General features: G+C 36.4%; 1 protein-coding gene across 3 annotated transcripts in view; it reads right to left on the bottom strand.

Annotated features, from left to right (window-relative positions):
* Nucleotides 1-1,617: 1,617 nt before the first annotated feature.
* Nucleotides 1,618-27,324, bottom strand: part of uggt1 (UDP-glucose glycoprotein glucosyltransferase 1) — a 41,604-nt gene continuing 15,897 nt past the window's right edge. For 2 of the 3 annotated variants that reach the window (XM_048162896.1, XM_048162897.1), the window contains exons 17-39: nucleotides 27,054-27,185; nucleotides 26,679-26,843; nucleotides 24,345-24,465; nucleotides 23,770-23,868; nucleotides 21,630-21,724; nucleotides 18,550-18,756; nucleotides 18,275-18,406; nucleotides 18,071-18,201; nucleotides 16,241-16,336; nucleotides 16,050-16,152; nucleotides 15,193-15,272; nucleotides 14,854-15,043; nucleotides 13,186-13,344; nucleotides 13,008-13,093; nucleotides 12,823-12,907; nucleotides 9,034-9,317; nucleotides 8,244-8,328; nucleotides 7,819-8,001; nucleotides 7,353-7,513; nucleotides 4,806-4,920; nucleotides 4,596-4,712; nucleotides 4,328-4,496; nucleotides 1,618-2,815 (exon numbers count right to left, since the gene is read on the bottom strand). In XM_048162896.1, the coding sequence (XP_048018853.1) occupies nucleotides 2,790-2,815; nucleotides 4,328-4,496; nucleotides 4,596-4,712; nucleotides 4,806-4,920; nucleotides 7,353-7,513; nucleotides 7,819-8,001; nucleotides 8,244-8,328; nucleotides 9,034-9,317; nucleotides 12,823-12,907; nucleotides 13,008-13,093; nucleotides 13,186-13,344; nucleotides 14,854-15,043; nucleotides 15,193-15,272; nucleotides 16,050-16,152; nucleotides 16,241-16,336; nucleotides 18,071-18,201; nucleotides 18,275-18,406; nucleotides 18,550-18,756; nucleotides 21,630-21,724; nucleotides 23,770-23,868; nucleotides 24,345-24,465; nucleotides 26,679-26,843; nucleotides 27,054-27,185 (3,021 nt within the window). In that variant the 3' untranslated portion in view covers nucleotides 1,618-2,789. The remainder of the gene's footprint in view (nucleotides 2,816-4,327; nucleotides 4,497-4,595; nucleotides 4,713-4,805; nucleotides 4,921-7,352; nucleotides 7,514-7,818; nucleotides 8,002-8,243; nucleotides 8,329-9,033; nucleotides 9,318-12,822; nucleotides 12,908-13,007; nucleotides 13,094-13,185; nucleotides 13,345-14,853; nucleotides 15,044-15,192; nucleotides 15,273-16,049; nucleotides 16,153-16,240; nucleotides 16,337-18,070; nucleotides 18,202-18,274; nucleotides 18,407-18,549; nucleotides 18,757-21,629; nucleotides 21,725-23,769; nucleotides 23,869-24,344; nucleotides 24,466-26,678; nucleotides 26,844-27,053; nucleotides 27,186-27,324) is intronic. The other variant, XM_048162899.1, reaches the window with a different exon arrangement.

A 27,324-nucleotide genomic window follows, 5' to 3' on the forward strand; every position in this document is an offset into this window, starting at 1 on the left:
GCAGAAGTAATGGGATAAAAGTTTATAGTGTTGATATAAACACTGATTCTACGGTAGCAAATCACCTTTGACTTGCTTAAAATAAAGATTGTTTCAGTTACAACATTCCACCAGTAGGGGTCGACAAGTGACTTAAAAAATGTATCTGTCATTGAATCATTCAAGAGATTCAGTCAAAAAACACTGATTCATTCTTTATGAGTGAGTCATTGAATCATTCATTCAAATCAATTAAAAATGTTTAAATAGACTGCAGCAATCAACATTTTGTCAGAACCTCTAGTAAATTACATGTCATTTTGTTTAGTTGTCTATTCAGAATCGTGTGACAATCGTGAACTCCCTTAAAAAAAAAAAAAAAATGTGATTCATGATTCTCAATTTATCTAGAATCGTGCAGCTCCTCTGTACATTTTAAAACAATATCATGTTGCATGTCCAAAACCATGGTATTACTTAGTCCAAATAACACCATCGTACTTTGTTGTTTGTGTCAAAGCTGAAGAAGAAGAAAAATAAATAAATAAATAAAATAAAAAAAAAATCGAACCTTCAACACCCTTCACAATTCATTAAACCATTGATCAGCGTCAATGACACTTTTGTAGTGCAATAACGAGGGTTTGAGGAGTTTAACTGATCACTAAGGGAAAATGAGCTGTAATTTGTTTTCATAACTGCATTGTTAACTAACTTGGAGGAAAAAAAAAACATTAGGAAATGCACTGAAAAAGAAGACAAATAGGACTGGGAAAACTAAGAAAATTTCAGTAACACTTTACAATAAGGTTCATTAGTTAGCATGAACTAATAATGAACTGCACTTCTATAGCATTTATTAATCTCTGTTAATTTCAACATTTAGCATTAGTTAATGCATCATGAACTAACATGGACAAACAATGAACTGCTGTATTTTTATTAAATACTGTAACAAATGTATTGCTCATGGTTAGTTCATGTTAAAAAGTGAACTTTATTGTAAAGTGTTATCAAAACTTCTCTGATCTTTCTTCACATCTAAGAAAAGGTTAAAAAATGGTTGCTTGTGCTTAAATTTTATAGAAGTTTCATGAAACTAGTGGATGTTTAATTATTTACTCAGCCTCAAGTCATTCGAAACCTGTATGAATTTCTCTCATCTGTTGAACAAAACAGAAGACCAGTTAGTTTCTGCTCCCCATTGACTGTCATAGTAGAGAAATAAAAATACTTTGGAAGTCAAAGGGGACCAGAAACTGTTTGGTTACCCATATTCTTCAAAATATCTGCTTTTGTGTTCAACAGAAGAAAGAAATGCATACAGGTTTAGAACAACATGAGGCTGAGAAAATGACAAAATTGTAATTTTTGGGTGAACTATACCTTTAAGAGCCAGAGACAGAGCATATAAAACAAGGAAATAATAATAATCAAATCTCTCTCTCTCTCCGCATTATGGCTATAATTTTACTACTGGATTGTGCTGCCATCATGTGGTAGAATAATGCATTGCAATGAGTGGATTTTTTTTTTCTTTTTTCTTAAAGTTCAAAAGTAGAAAGAAAAAACTGTAAATAATAATAATTGAATATTTGAATTATTAGCACCAGGCTGTAAAAAAAAAAAAATGAACGCTTCCATTTGGTACATCTTTTATTACAAAACATTGTCATCCCACAATTAATCTTACAGTAATTCCAAAGGATCATAGTTTTGAATCAGTAAAAGATCAGCAGATAAACCACAAGACACTGTATGCACCTCTCAAACAGAACCAAGGCACTGTACAAGCGTTAAAATCAGACATCAGACAGACTCTGAGATCTGCTGGCCATTTCCAGGTGATAACCAGAGATGAGAAAGTCTGAACACATCTATATTACTCAAATCCCAGCCCTTGGATTATGATCAAATGTATGAAGCTAGTGGTCATTCTCAACCCTACAAGAGCGTCACCACAGAAATGGACGTGTAGAACTGAAATCCAGTGATTCTAAAAGAAAACGAACAACCTGTGATTATCACCTGCTAGCAGTGTCTCAGTGTTTCTTTGCCCCTCGAAATCCTCTAAAAACATCAATTTAATCCTGCAGGGCTAAAAGAACCAGTTTCCATTAACTGAATGTCATTATGAATCATTTTAATGTGAAGAGAAACCATGAACCAACATTAGACTGTCACAACACTACTGGAGCTTTATCAGAGATTTACCTTCTGCAGAACAGAAAAATCTTCAGCTGTGCTAAAATCGACCGAATAGCTTGTTCCTGAGTTAAAAGCTCTTCTGATGAGGAGTGATGCGATTTAAACATTATGGAAACACCAGAATCAACAGACGACACTAACTCAACTGTGATGCGTCACCACTTTGTCGTCGTGGCACTTTCGACACCAGTCTGCATCTCATGTTTCAGGATTTCATAATCATCTTCATGAGAGCGAGTCAGTGCCTGATCCTACAGCTGAGAGGGACGTTTATCAATCTGTTTAATAGTAAAATTGCACACATGCACTTGAGTTACTCCCTATGGAACGTTTTGCTCGAGTGGAACGGGTGTTGTTTATGGCAAACGCAGGACGGTTGTAGGGGGTTAAACATCAAAAGTGCCTGGAAAGAGGAGACGTCGTTTACCCAGAACCCCCACAACCGCTCAGGTACAAAAGAAAGGATTTTGCATTAATTCTGTTCAAGTCAAGTTCAGCACGAATGTCAACCCATTCCTGGAGGATAGGCTTGGTTTAAAAAGGGTGAAGAAAAGACGACTCTTTGAACAGAGTCCCCTCTCCTTCGGTCGCAGAGCGTCAGCTCAAAGCTCTATGTGTGCGTCACCACCTGACAGGAAGAAGAGCAGAAACAGGCGCAAATTAAGCAGATAATTAGAGGAAGGATTTGGCACTTTCCACGATGAGGCTAAATATTGTTGTTCTGTTACATTTATAAAGAGATATGTTGGATAAACTTAATATTTATGCACTACCATTCAAAAGTTTGGAGTCAGTGAGATTTGTTTTTGTTTTTTTAATGCATGAACGCATTAAAATTGATCAAAAGTGACAGTAAAAACATCCACGTCTGTCAAATAAATGCTGTTCTTTTGAACTTTCTACGTTTCCACAAAATATTAAACAGCACAATAAACCATAAATATTTCTTTAGGAGCAAATCAGCATATTAGATTGATTTCTTAAAGATCATGTGACACTGAAGACACTGAAATTCAGCTTTGATCATTACAGTTTCCTATAAATTCACAGTTATTTAAAATTGTAATAATATTTCAAAGTGTTAATGTATTTCTATATAAAATAAATGCAGCTTTAGAGAGCAAAACTTCTTTCAAAACACATTAAAAAAATCTTACAGACTCCAAACTTTTAAACAATAGTGTATAATAATAATAATAATAATAATAATAAACTTTATTTTATATAGCGCCTTTAAAAGTTACATCTCAAAGTGCTTCACAGAAACATATAAATACAATAAAAAAGAGAAAGAAAACATACATTAGAGCAAAATTAAGAGAGAAAGATGCATTATATATAAAATATATTTTATTTATATATATAAAATAATGTCATAATTTGTATATATGTTGAATAGATATTCATTGTAACGAAAAACTGAATTGAATTACTGAAATGTTAAGTCATTTTAATTTTAGGGCCGTTAAACAATTAATCACAATTAATCGCATACAAAATAAAAGTTTGAGTTTGTATAATATATGTGTGAGTACTGTGTGTAATTAATATGCATATATAAATACACACAAATTAATGTATATATTTAAGAGAAATATGTTATTTATGTACAAAATATTTATATAATAATTATATAAAAATATAAATACATACATATACTTGTAAATATTTCTCAAATATATAGATGAATGTGTTTGTATTTATATATACATAATAATTACACACAGTACACCCACATATATTAGGCAAACTCAAACTTTTATTTTGTATGCGATTAATCGCGATTAATCGTTTAACGGCCCTACATGATTTCCCCCATCAAAACAAAAGCAACATTATTTTTTAATTGTGAAACCAAAGAAATAACACAATGTGGACCCTTAAATGTCGAATAAATACAATGTTTACATTCTACATATTTTATTTAATTTTATTTATTTTATAAGACATGCAGGGTTGCAAAAAAAGAAAGGGGGAAAAAAAAAGTACTGTATAATTAATTTTGCCTCATGAAGTTGACGAACAACGTTGTTAAGAATTTATATTGCACAATAATCGTGGAAAGTGCCATTCACAGATTACAACATCTCAATGATGTCCACACTAAAGACACTAAAGGAAGTGGACAGATCGGTCTCACCTGGGTGTTTTGTTTCTGTTGTCTGATCTCGGTGTGCGGCGATTCTCTCTTCTTTCTCTCCCAGGAAGTTGTTGTAGATTCTCTTTAGCTCCTGGTCATAGTCGCTCCACTCGGCTACGATACGCACAGCCGCCTGCAGCTTCGGCTCTTTTGTCTGCGGGTTGTTGCACTATGACAGACAAATGCAAAGTGTCAATGAATGTCCACAAACATGACATGAAAACCCTGAAAACATGAGGTTTGGTTGTGCAGAAAGCAATGGACCTACCAAATCTATAGTCTTGGCTTTCTTTTTAGAAGCATCATCACACCAGGTCTCACACCAGAGCCACTCCTGAGGAAGTGACTTGATTGGCACCTGGTGGATCATGTTGTTGGGCAGATCCTGAGAGAGGGAAACAATCAATCAATCACACTGATAAAGCCTGTTCTGTGTGGGAACTGATGGAGGAGAAGAGTTGAAGAACGAACGCCCCACCTGGTCCAGGTTGGACAGGCTGTTGGGGTCTTGACTCAGACCCTGGTACTGGCCTCTCAGTCGGTCTCCAGCTGCGATCTTCCTGAACTTCTTCAGATCCACCACATATAGAGCACTGAGGAGCACACACACAAATCAAGTCACATTAGATTATATAGTGCTTTATACAATATAGATCGTCTCAAAGCAACTTCAAACAAATAAAGGGATAGTTCACCCTAAAATGACCATTAATGCATCATCTATTCACCCTGATGTTGTTCTAATGCTGTATGCTCTTCTTTCTTATTCAGACTACAAAAGGAGATTTTTAAATAATATCCAGGGTGAGTTGGAGTGAACTGCAGCGCTAACAGAGTCTCATGACCATGCAGTCGTGTGTGTTGAGCATGTGAACTCAATGGCCAATCAAACATACACAGCAAAATCCCCAGAGTTAAATCAACTCTGCTCAGAGTACATATGGTCCCTCTCTAAATAGTGTTAAAATAACACTGAAGCAGAGTTAAAGTTAATGAGATAATTAAGCAATTAACCCTCTGGAGTCTGAGGCTGATTTGGGGCCTGGAGAAGTTTTGACATGCCCTGACATTTGTGCTTTTTTCAGTTGTTCATAAACATATTAATGACACAAGTGTCATTACACTGTATTCAGCACAAACTAGGCTACAATAATATGTGAGGAACATGTATGTACATGTTTGTATTTTTGAAGGAATAACGTTTATGCGTGGTTATTGAAAAAAAAACAAAAAACTTAAGTCACTGAAATAAAGCCAAAAAAAGTATATTAAATCTGTATTGACAAGACTTCTGGGTATTGGAGGTTGTAGACTAGAGTTTTTGCTTCAGAATTATGTAAAAATTATGCTGCCTACTCCTTCATATAAAATAATATATTGATTTAGTTTTTGTAAGACATTTTTTGTCAAGAAACACAGTATGCGTGGAGGCGTGAATCTGCATGAATAATGGTCCATTTACACCTGAGAAGACAAAAGAATCACATAATAATGACCTGAAATGACTTGCATATTAATGAGGCCTTTCAGTCAGGTAGGCTGTGAAAAAACCCTCTGTGATCATGTCTCAGCTCAATTTAAAATAATGGTATTCTATTATTAAAATATAATGTATTTCTGTGATGCAAAGTGTCTGAACAATTATGTTACCTCTATGGCATTTCATATAGGCTTTTAGCTTAAAAGCATGCACATTTGGAGAAATATTGATGGATTCTTATATGTTTATGTCAAATTTCTATACAGAGGAGTAATATTTATTCTATATTTATTGTCATCACTATGAGTGCTGGATACTGTTTTCAATTCATACTTGCAGCTGGAGGGCGCTCTCTGTACACCTTTAGGCCACAAATTTATATAAAGAAGAAAAGGAACCAGGAACTAACTGCATGTCTTCTAGAGATCGCTAACCATGGCTTTAACATCCAGATAAACACTTTTCAAGACAATAAATACACGATTGAGACGATGTATACATGTATTGCCTCTTAATTTGCGTCTGAATAGTGCTGGCTCTGTGGGCGTGGCCGCATTAGCGGATAATGAGCTGAATCACAGACTTCTGACTTTTCATACAGATTACATAAACACAGAATGTTTGTTTTCGATTTGACTTGCACGATTTAAAACCTGACATTTCAACATTTCTGTAGACATAAGTGTCTTTTTTTGTGATTAGTATTCACTAAGTTACAGTTCATTTTCTGAGAACTATCAGATTGGACTTCGTTCAGAGGGAGACAAGAGATCACGCATCATGTTAGTTTTCTTTATTTTAAAAAAAGCACAACATTGTGTTTTTACTCTGAGTGTACACAAATAAAAGAAGATATTCTATAGTTTCAATTGATATATTACTTGTGTCTCTATGACAAGAAATGACGGAGTATTTTAAGTCTGTTTTGCTGCAATGCGAAAAAAATCCTGCAAAACGCGCCGGCGCGTTAACGGACTCCAGAGAGTTAATTAAGCAATGAATGAGCATTAGTGATGAACACCTGCTGTTAACAAGCAGAATCACTGAAGAAAAGACAATCCTCCTCTGCTGAGATCTTGAGACACATAATGCATTTTATCTTCAGTTGATTTCATCTAATACTGTGGCTGAAGTCAGCCTTAGTTCTTGTGTTTCTCTTTTCTTCAGTGATTCTGCTTGTTAACAGCAGGTGTTCATCACTAATGCTCATTCATCGCTTAATCACTCTCATTAACTTTAGCACTGATTCAGTGTTACTTTAACAGTATTTAGAGAGGGACCATATGTACTCTGAGCAGAGCTGATTTAACTCTGGAGATTTTGCTGTGTATCTGTTGAGTATGTGAACTCAGTGGCCAATCAGGTGTGTTTAAAAATCCACTCAACAGCGCTCAAAATACTAGGGGGAAATGCTGATATCGTCACATTTTTAAAATATCAGTACTTTTGACAACACTAATCATGAGCCATTTTAAACCGCCAAAATGATTCTGTTTGATATATATCATCATTTAAAATTACGGTAGATGAAAACGCCCTTCTTACCTGATGTGGTATTTGCGTCCGGCCAAGTGACTGGCCCAGTAGCCGGACTTCCAGAAACGGTATCCGTCCATCTCTCTTCGGCTCTCACAGAAAGGCGTGTAACCGTACGGCGCCCCCTCCAGATCAAAGTCCCGCAGCTCCTTCAGGTCAGTGCGAACTATCTGTAGGACAACATTTTGATTTTTGAGTCTGATTTTTTTTAAACCTGCATTTCCCACACAAAATGAAATATTATAATAGTTTTATTTATTGTTTATATTTAAACTCCGACTGTATTTTTTTCTTCACCCAAAGGTGGCAGCAGTGCATCATCCGATGAGTAAAGTGCATGATGCTCTCACTCTGGATTACAACTGCTGTGACTATAAATGAGTGATCTTTCTGTACATAAACGTGGGAAAATAATCTCATAAGGGCAGACTGGTGCTTAATGCTCACTAGAGACTGCATTGGTCTGTTTCTGTACCTGATCCGCATCTACAAAGAGGAACTTGTCCACAGCCAGGGGGAAAAGCACATCGAGGAACAGGATCTTATATCCCCAGATGATCCTTTGCTTTTCCGTCTGCTGGTGAAGCCAGCGTGGCCATTTATACTGCACCAGCTCGTACTGGAAACCATACTTCTCTGCCATATATGGAATAAACTCCTGTAAGAGACCAATCAAAAGTCTGTAGTCAGTAAGGCCCTGGTGTTAAGATGCGCTTTAGTTGATCGGATCACAAGTGAACGACGCTAAATATAACCAAAACGCATCTTAATACCAGCTGTAAAACAGATTTTTAAAAAGAAACGAACACTTTAATTCAGCAAGGATGTATTAAATAGATCAAAAGTGACAGATCTGACAAACAGCCTATATGCCATCATGCTAAATCTTGAACCCTGTACCTTAAAAGTTGGAGACAGGTAGTTTTTGAGGAACCAGAACTTGACGGGTGTCTTGGTGTGTTTGAGCACAGACAGCATCATTATCCTGCAGAGACAGAGAGAGGTCAAAGGTCAACACAGTGACAGGCCGCAGAAGAGTTATGAGAATGACCTTCTAAACTGAGCTGCATTACACAACCAATAACACTGCCGCTAATAAGATACGGCAAGCCTTGAGATCAGCATTTCAAATCAGGCCTATTTCCTCAAAAAAACAACAACTTTATATAAGGAAAATGTCACAAAAAGTCAAGATGTGACCCAAGCCAGGCGGTCATGCAAAGTTATTGCATTTTCTTAATATGTGAAATTAGAAGATGTATGGGTGTCATTTTCAGCATCACATAAGGATATACACAAGAGGATTTGTCTGTATTACATGTCAAAGCTGTAGCGATAAGATATCATTGCATAGGAATGATATTTAATGTCATATATTTGTCACAGCAGAAATGTCAGGATCCATTTGAGAACATGAACAGGGCTTTACGCCAACATTGTTTTTGTCGATGCAAACAACGGCAGCCCTGAGAGACTTTACTCAGAGCCAGGATATTTTTAATATAACTCTGATTGTGTTTGTCTGTAAGAAGATAGGCATATACACCTTGGATGGCTTGAGGGTGAGTAAATATGGGATAGTTGTCATTTGCATCTCTTTAATATTCAAGCAGAATATCTTAATTTCACATTGGGGTGAAAAGTTAATATTTTTCCTTTACAAAATCCTAGTGAAAAGCATCTGTTTTACCTGAGGAACCTCTCGTACAAGTGACCGGAAGCCACGGAGAAAATGTTGATGACGTCGTCTTTCTCCTGTTTGGGCTCTTCTGGCTTTGAAGCACCAGTAAACCCTCTGAAAGAGAGAAAGAAAGAACCATTGAGTTGACAAATATTGTAAATGAGTGCTGAAGTAGAGCTGAAGAGAGCTGGTGGGTTCGTGTACCTGGTTAGAGATGTCCAGAATCCAGAGTCGTCCTCATGGGTACCATCACTGAGAAGCTCCTCGTTCATCATATCAGGCTTTTTCTGCACCTGCGAACGTGATATAGGGCAACAGAATATATGCATTAAATCCCATCGCACTAATGCTGAGCGCACGCGTGCTGGTTTGAGATTAATATGGTAATTCTTCATTCACAGACAGGCGGACTCCTGAAAAAAAAAAATGAGTGAAAACAACTGGAGTTACTAGCTAGCTTGGAATTGCATAATAATGCATGGTTTAAATGCAGTGCAACAATAACAAAATAATGTTAAGAAAATAATGTAAGAACGACTTCCTTGCTAGCAAGAATGAATCAAACATATGCAAACCACCCACTTAAAAAAAGTTGGTGACTCGCCTACACTTTTTGAAAGAAGTTAATATTTTTACATTCAGCCAGAAAGCATTAAATGATCATAAAGTAACAGTAAAGACATCTAGAATGATTTCTATTTCAAATAAATGCTGTTATTTCTATTCATCAAGTCCTGACAAAATGTATCATGTTTTCCACAAAAATATTAAGCAGCACAAACATAATATATGATAATATTTGTATTGTTTTTTTCCTGAAGAATCATGTGACAATGGAGGAATGTAAAGTCAGAATTGTGAGATATAAAGTCAGAATTGCGAAATATAAAGTCAGAATTGTGAGTTATAAAGTCAGAATTGCAAGTTATAAAGTCAGAATTGCAGTTATAAAGTCAGAATTGTGAGTTATAAAGTCAGAATTGCAAGTTATAAAGTCAGAATTGTGAGTTATAAAGTCAGAATTGCGAGATATAAAGTCAGAATTGCAAGTTATAAAGTCAGAATTGTGAGTTATAAAGTCAGAATTGCGAGATATAAAGTCAGAATTGTGAGTTATAAAGTCAGAATTGCGAGATATAAAGTCAGAATTGCGAGATATAAAGTCAGAATTGTGAGTTATAAAGTCAGAATTGCAAGTTATAAAGTCAGAATTGTGAGTTATAAAGTCAGAATTGCAAGTTATAAAGTCAGAATTGCGAGATATAAAGTCAGAATTGCGAGATTATAAAGTCAGAATTGCGAGATATAAAGTCAGAATTGCGAGTTATTAAGTCAGAATTGCGAGATATAAAGTCAGAATTGCGAGATATAAAGTCAGAATTGTGAGTTATAAAGTCAGAATTGTGAGATATAAAGTCAGAATTGTGAGATATAAAGCCAGAATTGAGTTATAAAGTCAGAATTGCGAGATATAAAGCCAGAATTGTGAGTTATAAAGTCAGAATTGCGAGATATAAAGTCAGAATTGCGAGATATAAAGTCAGAATTGCGAGTTATAAAGTCAGAATTGTGAGTTATAAAGTCAGAATTGTGAGATATAAAGTCAGAATTGTGAGTTATAAAGTCAGAATTGTGAGTTATAAAGTCAGAATTGCGAGTTATAAAGTCAGAATTGTGAGATATAAAGTCAGAATTGCGAGTTATAAAGTCAGAATTGTGAGATATAAAGTCAGAATTGCAAGTTATAAAGTCAGAATTGTGAGTTATAAAGTCAGAATTGCGAGATATAAAGTCAGAATTGTGAGTTATAAAGTCAGAATTGCAAGTTATAAAGTCAGAATTGCGAGATATAAAGTCAGAATTGCGAGTTATAAAGTCAGAATTGTGAGTTATAAAGTCAGAATTGCGAGATATAAAGTCAGAATTGCGAGTTATAAAGTCAGAATTGTGAGTTATAAAGTCAGAATTGCAAGTTATAAAGTCAGAATTGCGAGATATAAAGTCAGAATTGCGAGTTATAAAGTCAGAATTGTGAGTTATAAAGTCAGAATTGCGAGATATAAAGTCAGAATTGCGAGATATAAAGTCAGAATTCTGAGTTATAAAGTCAGAATTGTGAGTTATAAAGTCAGAATTGAGTGATATAAAGTCAGAATTGAGATATAAAGTCAGAATTGCGAGTTATAAAGTCAGAATTGCGAGATATAAAGTCAGAATTGTGAGTTATAAAGTCAGAATTGCGAGATATAAAGTCAGAATTGCGAGTTACAAAGTCAGAATTGCGAGATATAAAGTCAGAATTGTGAGTTATAAAGTCAGAATTGCGAGTTATAAAGTCAGAATTGAGTGATATAAAGTCAGAATTGCGAGATATAAAGTCAGAATTGTGTGATTATAAAGTCAGAATTGCGAGATATAAAGTCAGAATTGTGAGTTATAAAGTCAGAATTGCGAGTTATAAAGTCAGAATTGCGTGATATAAAGTCAGAATTGCGAGATATAAAGTCAAAATTGTGAGTTATAAAGTCAGAATTATGAGATATAAAGTCAGAATTGCGAGTTATAAAGTCAGAATTGTGAGTTATAAAGTCAGAATTATGAGATATAAAGTCAGAATTGTGAGTTATAAAGTCAGAATTGTGAGTTATAAAGTCAGAATTGTGAGATATAAAGTCAGAATTGAGTGATATAAAGTCAGAATTGCGAGATATAAAGTCAGAATTGTGAGTTATAAAGTCAGAATTGAGTGATATAAAGTCAGAATTGCGAGTTATAAAGTCAAAATTGCGAGATATAAAGTCAGAATTGAGTGATATAAAGTCAGAATTGCGAGATATAAAGTCAGAATTGTGAGTTATAAAGTCAGAATTGAGTGATATAAAGTCAGAATTGCGAGATATAAAGTCAGAATTGTGAGTTATAAAGTCAGAATTGCGAGATATAAAGTCAGAATTGTGAGTTATAAAGTCAGAATTGAGTGATATAAAGTCAGAATTGTGAGATATAAAGTCAGAATTGAGTGATATAAAGTCAGAATTGCGAGATATAAAGTCAGAATTGTGAGTTATAAAGTCAGAATTGAGTGATATAAAGTCAGAATTGCGAGTTATAAAGTCAAAATTGCGAGATATAAAGTCAGAATTGAGTGATATAAAGTCAGAATTGCGAGATATAAAGTCAGAATTGTGAGTTATAAAGTCAGAATTGAGTGATATAAAGTCAGAATTGCGAGTTATAAAGTCAGAATTGTGAGATATAAAGTCAGAATTGCAAGATATAAAGTCAGAATTGTGAGTTATAAAGTCAGAATTGCGAGTTATAAAGTCGCAGTCACCTTTTTTATTTTCTTTATTTAGTGGCGGAAACACACAGAAACTTGGCAAGTGAGGTTAATTTTGACTGCCAACTTTTGATGAGAAACTAATAATCCAAACCCTGAGAAAAGCACTGCTGCATAAAGAAACACATTCCCAGCGGCCCATACTGTATACTTAAATCCACAAAGTGTCAAAAATTCAGATATATATAAACACGCACTCATTCTTAATCCACCCACAGCCCCACAGGAAGCAGCACACCTCACATCGGACACTCGCCCACACACCTGCTGACATGTGACAGCCTGTCAGGTATTAGAGTATATACAGGAAACGTGAAGACACTCTCACTCTCCATCTCTCCAGTCCAGCAGCAGAAGAGGAAGGACTATCTCACAGCCGCCCAAGAACATTCATCTCCGCTAATACCCTCAGACTTGTGACCTCACCCCGACACCTGATCCAGACACACATTACTTACTTTCACTTTAATGATCTTGCTCTTGAAGCTGTTGAGGACGACGATTAAATCATCAGCTTCGGCGGGAGAGTCCGTGCCATCGTGACTGCGACAGGGGAATTAAAATAGTGAACCGACCAATCAAGTGAAGAGACAGAAGTACATTAGGAAAGACAGACGTGTGACGCGCCATAATAATAGGGTACCTGTAGATTTTGTAGATATCATCCGACCTGCCTTTCCGCAGTCTGAGCATCCAGGCTCCTGGGTTTGCTTTCAGCTGGAAATAACCCTGTTACAGACCATCACAGAAAGAGAAAGTGACCTCTGAGACACTTATCGAGGCAATTATTTTTCCCAGATGCGTGTGTGACGTCCACTCACCAGGTTGGCCATGACGATGGTGTCGACTCTGACGGGGTCAGACGCAGTTCCCAGAGTGAACTGCAGCCCGCGGGGCGGCTGACCTGTCGTTACGTCAAAACAATGACCCTCCAGTAATAAATATTCCAACTCGTACTCAGCGGCCACGACACCGTCAACCTGCACAGAAGAGCAGTGATGGGAATAATGGATTTTGCATTACTTAAATTCATCTTTACACACAACTGCCAGCCTGCATGGAGAGCTTCTTGAGACTCCAGAGACACCTTCAACCTACAGCTTCAAATACCTGTTTGCTGCTCAACACTGGCTTTTTTTATAGCTGCCCTTTTAATGCAATTAATTTTTTTGACAGGAACTTTCCTCAATAAGCCTTTATCTGACCGAGTTCTGCTGTGCTCTAAATCACTCACAAATCTTATGATAATTTGATAATCTCCATTCAGTTTCACACAATATTAGTTGTTTTCATGCCTTTTGCACATCATTGCACCATTTCATGCTTTTCATCTTCAGAAAGATCTTTCTTCCTCCCCATATTGCATGAGAACTGTGACTTGCTTAATAATGTGGAACAACCTCTAAGTAGGGTTTCCATAGACCTGGCAAATTATTTTGTCTGAGATTGATACCAGTTTTCTAAAAAACAAACATTTTCTTAGAAAAACTAAAATCTGAATGTTTATTGTACTGAAATCTTACTGATAAGTCACTTAACACATAATAATTTGGAACGCGGTGTAGAATACCCTTTGTGAGATGCTGGATCGAAAATAAGTGAAATAAGTTTTTTCTAGTCGACTAGTAGTTGTTCAGACATTTCACACTTTCTATAGATATTTTTCTCATGTCTGTGAGGCAAGCAGCCTATACGCCGAGTTTCGGTTCATTTAGACGCGCTCCAGTTCACACGCAAGTGATCGCGCCGGCGCCTCCATGTCATTATTATATTGTCTGCTATATTTGCTTCTTATTTATTAAATCCAGGCAATTAGTTGATTAAACATTGATTAAAATGAAGATACATTTTTTACAAAATTCACTTTAAAGAAAGGCTTTCTACAAAACAAAACTTAATGAAGTGGTCAAAATCATGTCTGACCCACTCCATGACTCCCGATATATTGCTTATCTTATAATGTTTTCTATCTTACTCATGCTATTCACTTTTCATAATCAAATACATGAAATTAAAACATAACATTGGCCTTTTTAAACTTAAATATGAATCTACGTTTTCTTTAATGGCTACCAACACGTATAGTAGGCCTACAGTATAGAGAAATGTCATGTCATGAGCAAGAGTCACGAGTCAGATCAAGCATAATTTATTTTTAGACTTTTAATATTGGGGGCATCCAAGTTATGTTTTATTGTTTTAAAACATAACGCAATAGTTACTTTCCCTAGTTACTTTTATAATGATGTAACTTAGTTACTATTTGTGAGAAGTAACTAATTACTTTTTTAAAGTAACGTGCCCAACACTGCAGAAGAGGATATGACTTCATTGTGCAAACTCTTAATTATAGTTTTTGTGCAAGTCTTCTTCTTATCAGATAAAAAAAACATTTACATCCAGCGGGGTTTTTTTATGCAATATCCCAAAATGCCCATACAAATTAGGTGTATGGATCAACGGCTAATGCGAGTGATGAGGAATGTTACCTCTTCGAGGTAGATGTTATCCAGATCGTAGCGTGTGTGGACAGACTCAACCATCCAGCTCTCGGGAGTGTTCAGATTGAGCGTAAACAACGGCGACTGAGGCATATCCAAGAACTTCGCCATCGGACCATGAGCAAAGCTGCTGTCTGTTAAGAACGATATCTCCGGTTCCAAGACGTATCGATAAAAACTGAGGGGGAAAAACAAATCATGGTGAAGTTTTATCAAAAACAAACATGTAAAACAGCAAATTATTTATTTAGTGCTTCAGAGTGAATTATATCTTGTAAATTAAAGGTGACTCTGTGTGTCGTCAGAGACAGATTTCTCTCCTCTAACCTTTTCAGTGGGAGGTCAGAGAGCTTGGACTGGCAGTTCATGAACACTCGCAGGTTGACGTTGACCAGCTGCTTCAATACCTGAGTGGGCAAACAGGAAGTGACACGAGTCAAGGTACAAACAACCAAATGAACCGGCTCTCACCGACAGCTGCTGACTGACTGTACCCGTGAAATGTCACAGAGGGGGACCAGGTGTCCTGTGATGACTAATGCAGGTATATACACAACACATGAGACAAGCAGGACATGATCCTGGACCATCATCCTTTGGTTAACATTCCTGTCAAATAATAACGGCTCTAACATAACCCAGGGGTCAAGTTTGGGCTGGTTAGCATAGTCCAGTCCATCCACTGCAGGTAGATTGGGGAACTCAACCATCTGCTTCCACATCTTGTGTAACTCACATTAAAGGGATGCTTCACCCAAAAATGAAAATCCTGTCAGTTACTATCACGTTTTTTTTTTTTTTTTTTATGCAAACTGATCATCGTGATTTCAAAATAAAAGTTTAAACCCTCACTCTAAATATGTCCACATATTTTTGTTGAAGACATTACTGTGGATGCAGCATATCTAACATAAAGAAGTGGCCAAATATTAAATATCAAGTGAACATTTGAATGAAATGTCTTTTGGCTAATATTAAACGAGGATTTGATCTGCTGTAAAGTGTAACAACACAACGGAGGGACAGAAATCTCTCAGATTTCATTTAAAATATCTTCATTTGTGTTCTGAAGATGAACGAAAGTCTTACAGGTTTGGAACAACATCAGGGTGAGTAATTGATGACATAATTTTAATTTTTGGGGTGAACTCTCCTTTAAAGTGAAGGTGTGCTGACGTTCTCACCAGGAGGAGTGGTGCCAGTTTCTGAGCATCTCTGGTCACCGGATCCACAACAGCTACAACATCGAAGTACACTTCCTCTTCCCTTGGTCTGATCTTCACAGCGCTGTGAAAAGGAATGGAGAGGAAGAAGTTGATAAATTAATTCTACAGATTTAGAAACGTCCTGGTATGAGAAGAAGTAAGCGACGTACCTGTATCTGTCTTCTGCAAAAGTGTGCTCAATCCGGGCCTCCCCTTTGGGCTGGGAGGACAGCAGGGCGTCCACCTTCATCACCAGATCGCTAGCTCTAAATCACAACACACAGCACAAACACATTCAGGCTAAGGCCCAAAATCTACTCTACACAAGAATGAATGCAAGTGTTTTGCAATTGATATCATTCACATCCGTGATGGGATGCCAAAAGGTTCGAAGTGGGCCACCAAAATGTCTGTCGCTCTTAAACAGAATGAGATAATTTCACCAAAATTGGTACACATATGTATGGGTGCGGTCTGTGGTCGCTTGAAAAAGGATGTGGCAACTGGCCACTTGGTGGCGCTATAAATGAAAAAACAACAAAAAAAACACACAAACACAAAAACGTCTATGGCTATGCAACAGTCTGTCTGACTGATTTGAAAACTGGCATGAGATGTCGTTGTCCAAGGTTTCGCGACTGTCTATGAGGACGTTCACGTATCACGAAAAATGCAGCCTCTGTCAGCCAATGAAATTTTGAGCAGCTATCAGACAAGGTTAACAGAGGCTGATCGGAAATAACCTCGCTGGGCCTGTTTGATTCGTGGCCCTAGAGGCCTGTGTTAAATTTGAAAGAAATCATCCACCGGGGGGCGCCTTCGCGTTTTTCACATGTGATTTTTTGCACACAGCCAACAACATTCATACCAAATGGTAGAACTCCTCATTCTGAGCAACTTTGCCTCTAGGATCGCCTCTGACAATCGAATCGTTCGTTAAATATTGGAGATTAGTTCAAAAACCTTGAACTAGTCCTAGGTTTTTGGTTCAATCTTGATAACTGTTAAAAAGCTTTAAAACATATATGTGACCCTGGACCACAAAACCAGTCATAAGTGTCAATTTTTCTGACTAAATAATCTTTCCATTAATGTATGGTTTGTAAGGATATGACAATATTTGTTCGAGACACAACTATTTGAAAATCTGGAATCTGAGGGTGCAAAAAAAAATCTAAATATTGAGAAAATCACCTTTAAAGTTGTCCAAATGAAGTCCTTAGCAGTGCATATCCACTCACAAAAATGCATTTTAAATATATATACAGTAGGGAATTTACAAAATATCTTCATGGAACATGATCTTTACATCCTAATGATTTTTGGCATAAAAGAAAAATCGATAATTTTGACCCATACAATGAATTGTTGACTATTGCTACAAATATATCTGTGTGACTTATGACTATTTGTGCTCCAGGGTCACATGTTTCCTCAATAAATTGCCTGTAAATGGTCTTTTCCATCTATTATCGAGATGATTACAGGCTTGCTAAATAAAATACCTTTTTCATGCATTTGCTTAAAGGCTTTAAAGTGCTTGAACCCTGATCATTGCTGTTTGCAGCTATATTGTCATTTATTTTTGTCACTTTCATTAACGCACATAATAGAGAGAGGATAAGAAACTAGATCCAAACCAGTATTGCCCACAAGAGCGCCACCAAAGCTGAGCAAATGGTTTGTTCAAACTCTCTCACAGAGATTCAAGCGCTGATAAAGACCATCTCCGCCTCCTCTATACAGTCAACACTTCAATAATCAGCCCTCTAAAAGTTTACTGAGAGGATAATGAACATGGTGTCACCGACTCAGTCTGCTCTTCCAGTAAATACACATAAAACGCAACGTTTATTACGTCTCCGTCTTCAGGGCAGACCGACACACTTCATTAGGAGGAAGTAATTACTGCAGAGAGTACATGTGTAATCCTCCCACCGTTCTGACATGGAGCTCTGCTATTGGTTATACATGAATACATGAGCTGGATTGGTCTATACCTGTCCTCTACCATGCCCAGCTGCTGAATCTTGCCCTTGATACGCTCCCCTGAGGTCTTTAGGATAATGCTCTCCAGAAGCAAAAAATCATCCTGGTTAAAGACCTCCCCTTCTTCCAATGGACCAATGATCTGCAGAGAAAAACAGGAAGATAAATAAGAGCAGCTTTCACAGTATCAGAAGTCTTGCTATCATCTAACTTACTCTTCCATTACTGATCACAGCTCTCTGGCCCTTCTTCAGCTTGAGGACGTCCTGGCAGTAGGCAGAGTGAGCCAACAGGAAGTTCACGTTAGGGGACTCGTATGCACTCTTAAACAGAGGAACATCCATGCCCTGTAGTGCAGAAGGATCTTGTTAGATTGGCTCTATATTAAATTCTGCAGTTTAAAAGTGACGTTCGCAGCAGCAACAGTGAAATAACCCTGAGCAAATAATCCATCACAACTGTAAACCAATTACAAGAGAGCTTATTTTACCCCGACAGCAAACTCTGCAATGTCACTGCCTCCGTAAAGAGCCTGTGCCGTCTCTTCTTTTGCCATTTTGGTGATGAAGTTTTTGGCGTTGTTGGAGGTTTGGGTCTGCATAGCTGACCATATGGCTCGAGCAATCAGGCTGTTCTCATTAGAGGTGTTCCCGCTGGGATTATTGATCACTCCTAATCGTACATTATTACTGGTTTTCTAAAGACAAAAAACAAAATAAATTATGGTTGGTTCAGATGTGTTTTTCCCACTCTGTGATACAAATTTAAAAGGTTAGAGTTGCATAAATGGAGCAGTTAGATAAATGGCATATCCAGTGTTGTTACTGATTACTAACACTAATGAAAAATTAAGTGAAATAAAGCTGAAACAAAACAAAATATAAATATTGATATAAAAAAATAAAAAAAATGATTGATGATGTTGTTGCCTTGGCAATTAACTGAAATAAGTACTAAAAATACTAAAACAGGGTATCTGCAGATATGAACAAGTTAAATTTAAGACTTTTTAAGACCTTTTTAATACCACCTTACATGAAATTTAAGACCTAACCTACGATGGAAACACACACATTATTTTATATGTGTGTGTGTGTATATATATATATATAATTGTTAAAGTACCTGCGAAATGTACTGTAAAATGTAATTTATTCCTGTGATCATTTTCAGCATCATTACTCCAGTCTGCAGTGTCACATGATCCTTCAGAACAATTACAATTTGATTTGATACTCAAGAAACATTTATGATTATTATCAATGCTGAAAACAGTTGTGCTGCTTCATATTTTTGTGGAAACGGTGATATTTGTTAGTTTTCTTTGAAAAACAGGAAGTTCAATAACAGCATTTATTTGAAATTATATTACATGTATTTATCAAATATATTATTTATTAAATAGAAATATTCTGTAACATTTTAAATGCCTTCACTCTTCACTCACTTTATCACTTTAAAGTATGACAGATTAAAGTATTAATTTTTGTATTTTTTTAAATCTTACCAGAAATGTTTAAATTGGATTTCCACAATTTTAAGCAGCAAAAACTGCATTTTAACCTTAATAATATAAATAATAAGTTTCTTGAGCAGCAAATCAGCATTTTTGAAGAATCATGTGACACTGAAACTTCTCTTTGTAAACAACAGAATTAAAAATCATTCTAAATGCAAATTTAAACATCACAAGCAAAGTAGCATTTACAGTTAATCGAAAATGAAAACACACACCTGCTACAGCAAGCATGCTATATAATTAAATCACAGCCGTTGCAAATTATATATTTAATTCCCAACACATTCATAAAAAAAAAAAAAAAGTTACCGAACACGTTTCAGCGCTGATTCTACTCGCATTTGGTGCGTTGAACCATTTGAACTCTTTTAGGGACCGTTCATATGTCGCGTCTAAAAACGCATGGAAAACGCGTCGGCGCCGCTTTCTTCTTTCCAAAGCGCTCGGGCGCCGCGGTGGCGTCTGTCGTTACTACGCAACCATGAGACGCGCTCTCCATGACGAGTTTGTTTCAGCAAATGATATATGGATTTCCAGCACCGAAAATCACTTTCAGTAGCTTTGCCACGGCAGATTTATTTAAAAATGTGTATCCGTGTACAACTCTGATCAGATATTCCTACATCTTTGCTGAGCTTTGTCCTACAGATGGTGCCGCGCAGCGCTGGACCATTCCGTCGGTGACGTATTAGAAAACATAAAACATACATAAAACATTTTCGCGGTAATTTTACGAACGCACCCACAATAGCCTAGTTTATGTACCTGTTCGTTTTTTTTTAATAAAAATGACTAAATTCAAAAAATTAAGACTTTATAAAGCCGTGATAAGACTTTTTAATACTTTTTAAGGGTCTTAATTTTCCCAAAATTGATTTATCACCTTTTAATACTTTTCAAGACCCCGCGGATACCCTGTAAAACTGATTATTAAAGCTGTAATAGAAACAAAATAGAGCCAAAAAGAAATATAAAAAAAAAACTAATGAAAATTATTCAGCAAAACATATCAATCCTTGAGTCTACATATGCATGTCTAAAATGAACATTCACCAAATGCCAAGAAAAAAATATTCCTAACAATGTGAATGCAGCAAAAATAAAATAAAATGAAATAAATAAAACATTTTAATTAAATTAAAAATATATATGTGCTGAAATGTGCCTCTAAATACATTTTAAATAATATTTTTACAAATTACAAATTTAATTTGTATAAAAACTGATATACAAAATGATGGAAGAATAAATTTAACTTTCCAATGGGATTTTCCACTATTTTCCTATATATGTATATATACACACACACCAAGATTTGGATCGTTATAGAAAAATAATTCTAGAAAATTGCAGAAAGTCTTAGTTGTTCCAATTGTTTATCTGGGGTGAACTTTTTAAAACTTTTCTTAAGAAATTATGGCCTTTTTCATTGAACTTTTGCAAAAAAAAACATTGATTAATTCAGGATACAGGAAATATTTTATTTGAAAAGTAGTCAAAAGTTATAACCTTATTGTGCAAACACATACAGCACAGGTCAAAAGATTGTTTTTAATGTTTTTGAAAGAAGTCTCACCAAGCCTGCATTTATTTGATTAAAAATACAGAAAAATCTGTAAAATTGTGAAATATTATTACAATTTAAAATAATGGTTTTCTATTTGAATATATTTTAAAATATAATTTATTTCTGTGATCAAAGCTGAATTTTCAGCATCATTACTCCAGTCTTCAGTGTCACATGATCCTTCAGAAATCATTCTAATATGATGATTTATTATCAATGTTGGATAAAAATATTTTTTATAACCTGTGAAACTTTTTCAGGATTCTTTGATGAATAAAAAGTAAAAGAAGAACAGCATTTATTTGAGATATAAAATATAAAATGTGACACCGAACACTGGAGTATTGATTGGCATCACAGAAATAAATGATATTTTAAAGCATATTCAAATAGAAAACCATTATTTTATAACGTAATAATATTTTTTCTGTATTTTTCTGTACAGCTAACACTGACATTAACTGGCTCAGTGACACTGGCCTACCATGTGACGTATCGCATCATACAGCAGCTGGCGTCCCGAGGGCTGGTCAAAGTCTCCTACTACCCAGAAAGTCACTGGACGGATGATGCCATCATCTGCAAGTCAGTGAAGAACAGACGCATGAGCTAAAGGAAATCACACGGCCGAGACATGCCGTTTCCTCATGCAGTCTAAAGAGGTGAGTGAAAATGATGCGAGGAACTGAAAGGATTCTCGCTTTAACAATCGAAAAGGTGTTTCTGAAGTGCCCAAGCGGCACACAAAGACAGACAGGCAATTTCAAGATAGATATAAACCTGTAAACGTCTGTAAAAGAAAGATATTACAGGGGACCACAGGATAGGAGGAGATTCTCTTTCATCCATCACACAGTGACAGTTCGGACAGATGACAAATGCACAGCTGCGCGTAAATCAATAGCAAGCTTCAGAAAACTGTTAAAAGAAAACAACAACAAAAACAGACTTGCAGACGCACTTAAAAAGGAATATTCTGGGACATTTACATCAGTGGCATGCTGTCGATAATTTAGGCTCATTCTCAGTATATTTTGAAGAAACAAAAACAACAAACACTTATGATGGACGTCTAGAACATTTAATAATGTGAAGCTTGTGTTTTTGTTCAAGCAATAACTTATAACTCCATCAGTGTCGACTCCGGTTTGAACAATGTAAGGCTGAACACCGTCCTCATTTTGGCTGCGTGAGATTCTCCAGCTTTGTTGTTGTTGAGCTGTTAAAGCTCCGCCCTCTTCTGGAAAGGGGGCGGGAGCAGCAGCTCATTTGCATTTAAAGGGACACACACAAAAACTGTGACCAAACCAAATTTGACAAGCTATAATAAATGATCTGTGGGGTATTTTGAGCTGAAACTTCACAGACACATTCTGGAGACACCAGAGACTTATATTACATCTTGTAAAAAGGGCGTTATAGGTCCCCTTTAAATATTTATAGATGTTTTGCACACTATAAGTGTATTCCTGTAGATGTATTTCCCATTTGTGTACACAAACTGTGAGAAATTATTTCCTTGCATGCCGCAGATGTGAGACACAGACATCAAGTTTAAAATAACCCAGAATATTCCTTCAAGCCACAGAGAGTGTTATGTTAATGACAGTAATGTAGGTGTTTTCTAACAACATTTGCACTACGTTTAGATGAGATCTATGGGAAGTGGGCTGTCAGTTAAGTGGGTATAACGGCTCAATGCAATTACCGGAAGCATCCCTGGTTGACATCCCTGAAAACAGCATTCAAGAAAAGAGAAATGAAGAAACAAATAAAGACAGACAGATATGTTTAGTTTTCGGTGTCTAAAGCTAGGTGTACGCTCCATGAGTGACGCCTATCAGATTATATACAACGAGGCCTAGAGCTGCTCGATTATGGCAAAAATGGCTGCGTGAGATTCTCCAGCTTTGTTGTTGTTGAGCTGTTAAAGCTCCGCCCTCTTCTGGAAAGGGGGCGGGAGCATCAGCTCATTTGCATTTAAAGGGACACACACAAAAACGGCGTGTTTTTGCTCACACCCAATTTTGACAAGCTATAATAAATTCTTTGACGTTCTCTTTGTAAACACTGGATCAGTACTTCCTCCTATGTCACGTGTGACCTTTCCAACATGATTACGTCATGCGTGGAGTATCACAGAGCAGTGCAAGATGAGCATTTGTGGGTAAAAAGTATATAATTTTTATTTATTTTTTAGAAAATGTCCGATGGTTTCTCTAGATAAGACTCTTATTCCTCGTCTGGGATCATGTAGAGCTCTTTGAAGCTGCACTGAAACTGACATTTGGACCTTCAACCCGTTGAACCCCAGTGAAGTCCACTATATGGAGAAAAATCCTGGAATGATTTCCTCAAAAACCTTAATTTCTTTCTTTTCCACTGAAGAAAGAAGGACATGGACATCTTGGATGACATGGAGGTGAGTAAATTATCAGGAAATTTTAATTCTGAAGTGAACTAATCCTTTAAGACAGTCAAAACCGCAGTGTTCACCAGGCAATTAACGTAAGATGGACAGAAGGAGCCAAGAAAGACAGATTTCATGAAGAGAAACCCTCCATTGTTTATGTTTATGTAGGCCGGAGCGTTTCTCATGGAGATCAATAGCAGCAATCGCTCACCTTTCTTTGTCATGTAGTTCATGCTGTTGGCCACCGCTGCGTTCTTGTCTCTGGTGTCCAGAAAGAGGAAACGTGCATATTCGTCGATAAAATGATTGTCTGGAAAAGAAGAGACTTGTTTTTTTTGGAGGTCATGTGATGGCAAACACTTGGGGAGAAAGTGAAAATAAGGTCGTGCTTTGTTCTCAGTTAGAGGTACATTCATATTCATAATTGAATCCAACCAAAGTCATTTCGAATGCAGCTATTTCTGAACATCTATTTGAGTTCAGATTGAAATTAGTCTTTTTTTCCTCAGCTTCCTGCAAATATACTATTCAAAAGCTATTAAAATTCAGTTTCATATTCCTTGCAAAAACAAAGCAGTTTATGAATATCATTTCCACGTTCTCATTTGTAAATAAATGGGCTTTCAAGAACAAACAAGACATTTAGCACAGGATTCCCAAAGAGGCAGATATTCATTCCTGAGAGGGCATACGTGTTGTATTTCTCAAACTAGCTCGTTTACAGAAAGAAAAGCTATTTATGATTCAACAGAAAAGAAAAATAAAATTTTTGTTATGAACACTCACTGGTGGTGGAGAGGTCCAGATAATTCCTGCTGGTGCTCAGGATTCGGGAATTGATTCGTGGGACCACGTTGGGCTGATTCATGATAAAGTCCACCACGTCATGGTCACTGTTCAGCTCACCCTGAAACGATTATGGAAAGCATCAGGGCTGACTCTTTTTTGCTCACCAGCCACTGTGTCTAGTGGTTTTCAAAAGTTACTAGCCATTCAGCATTTTCACTGGCCACAATTTTGACATTGATACCATGAGGAAAACTGTCAAATAGATATTTATAGTATTATCTCATAATTTGCAGCAGGTTTATTAGGCTGCTGCTGAAATCACAAGCTCCACTGACAGCTTACGGAGACGACCAGACACTTTAAGCCTATAATGAGAGTTTATTTACAAAAAAAAAACCTTCAGGATGATTAAAGTGATAGTTCACCCAAAAATGAAAATTATCTCATGATTTACTCATCCTCAAGCCATCCTAGCCATCATATCTTCTTTCAGATGAACACAATCAGAGTTATATTAAAAAATATCCTGGCTCTTCCAAGCTTTATAATGGGAGTGAATGGGGGCCGAGATTTTGAAGCCCAAAAAAGCTCATCCATCCATCATTAAAGTAATCCATACGACTCCAGTGGGTTAATAAAGGCCTTCTGAAGTGAAGCGATGCGCTTTTATAAGAAAAATATCCATATTTATGTCTTAATAAACTATAATAACCAGTTTCTGGCAAACATCAGTACACAAGTCGACTTACAGTGGAAACGTAACCTCTATATATCTATATATATATATATATATATATATATGTGAAGAGTTTTGTTCCAAAACGCAATAACTCCATTTTGATTAATTTGAGTAAAAAGGTGTTTTCTTTACCAAGAAAGTGGCAAAATGAAAACCACTATTTTCTGTTTCAAACGTTCACATAGCAACTTTTGGATATAAAAACATTAAAAATTCAAATCTACATTTTGATTTTAAAAAGTTTATTATAAAAACGTACTTTTTTTTTTTTTCCCAAAATGCAATAAATCCATCAATATAAAAGTTATTTTTCAAATTGAAAATACACAACAAAGTAAGTTGATTCACATATATGACAAGAGTCTAAACTTTGTCAATATTTATCTTATATAAAGACATTTTATTAAAAATACATTCAGCCGTCACTCCCAAAATGAATTCAACGGGTCATCTTGTTAATGTTATAAATTATTTGTCATTACCGATTAAAGAGTATCTGGCGCCACCGCACAGTTAAATAAACACATTTTTATGAGTACATTGGTATTAAAAACGGCTTTTTAAAAAGACTTCAATGTTTACAGTGGGTGGAATGGTGCGCTGTGATTGGTTGAGAGCGGATATATCGCGTTCTGCAGAAAAAGGAGACTGGCGTTTGTCACGTTTTGGAAAGAAAGGGAGAAAACATGATGGATATCACATTTTGCGCAAAATTAATAAATGACTTTTCAATACCGACCAGATACAATACTGATTTGGGCGGAAACTAATTTTTTTTGAAAATGGTGTTTATCGCGTTTTGGAACCAAACTCTTCATATAGTTTATTAAGATGTAAATATGGATATTTTTCTTACAAAAACCAATCACTTCGCTTCAAATGGTCTCCCCTGGACTCGTATGGATTACTTTAATGATGGATGGATGAGCTTTTTTGGGCTTCAAAATCTCGGCCCCCATTCACTCCCATTATAAAGCTTGGATATTTTTAATATAACTCTGATTGTGTTCGTCTGGAAGAAGATAGTCATATACATCTAGGATGGCTTGAGGATGAGTAAATCATGGGATAATTGTCATTTTTGGATGAACTATCCCTTTAAGATACATACTTTTTAAGGGGCTATTATACTGTTTCACATGCGTTTTCTTTCTCAACTGTTTACGTTCACTTCAAACATAACTGACTGTGTTTACGTGAATACTCACCAAGACTGGCATTTTGACATTATTTTGTGTGTATTTGACTGTTTAAGCGCAATAAGCAGTGAAAAATAACTCAATTCAGTACGGAGAGGAGGCTTTATGTGGCGAGAACAAAATCTGCGGGAATGAGTAAAATTATATGCAATAAACGCAATCCCACGCCGAAATTCAAGCCCTGTAACACCAACAACATTCATCCGGAGTCGCTGTCAGAGAGATGAGAGTAAGAGCAGCCGATGTCGTATATCTATTCTGCGGAAAATGAGTATTTCGGATATTTCAGTATCGAGTGACGTGTGAGAGCTATTTTTTTGGAAAGAGAGCAGTAATATAATGTGCTTCTTTTTAAAGTAATGAGACTACGGGTGACAGACATGTAATTCTCACCAGATAGACGGTGCGCTGAAAAAAGCTGGTGGTCTCCAGGATCTTGTGCATGACAACGGTCTCGAGTTCATCAGGGTCCAACTGCTCACGCTGTAAAGGCATCCCATTATACAACACCACGGGCAGCGGGCCGACACCAGTCTGTTCATAATATGCCTTTCCCTCCTGTGGAGACAGAGAAGATATTACCTCAATAAGGGTTATAGTTACCGCTCGAAAGAGCGATTAGCACAGGAACCACCTCTGGCTGACAGTTACATCTCTACAGTTGACCAAACATTATCACATCCACTATATTCTGCATGAATATGACATCTGAGATGGGGTACTGCTGAAATATTTAAAGCATACACACTAGAAAAACAAATCCCTCACTTTTCTGTTGTTGTCGTAGGCAGAGTCGGGCCCCAGGATGCTGCTGATCTCGACATACGGATATCTCTTCTCCAACACACCCACCACATGCTCCACCTTCAGCTTGCCTCCGCTGGGAACTCTGTTCAACATCTGAGAGACAGAAGATGATCAGAACACATCCCTGCATCAACATGTTTGTTAGATTTGAGTGTGCAATGCAAAATTCACTCTTTTGGAAAAACAGACCAGACATACTGAGCACGCACTGATTTTGTCAAATGCTCAAAAT

The sequence above is a fragment of the Megalobrama amblycephala genome, linkage group LG17 (genome assembly GCF_018812025.1).
Source record: "Megalobrama amblycephala isolate DHTTF-2021 linkage group LG17, ASM1881202v1, whole genome shotgun sequence".
Lineage (NCBI taxonomy): Eukaryota > Metazoa > Chordata > Actinopteri > Cypriniformes > Xenocyprididae > Megalobrama > Megalobrama amblycephala.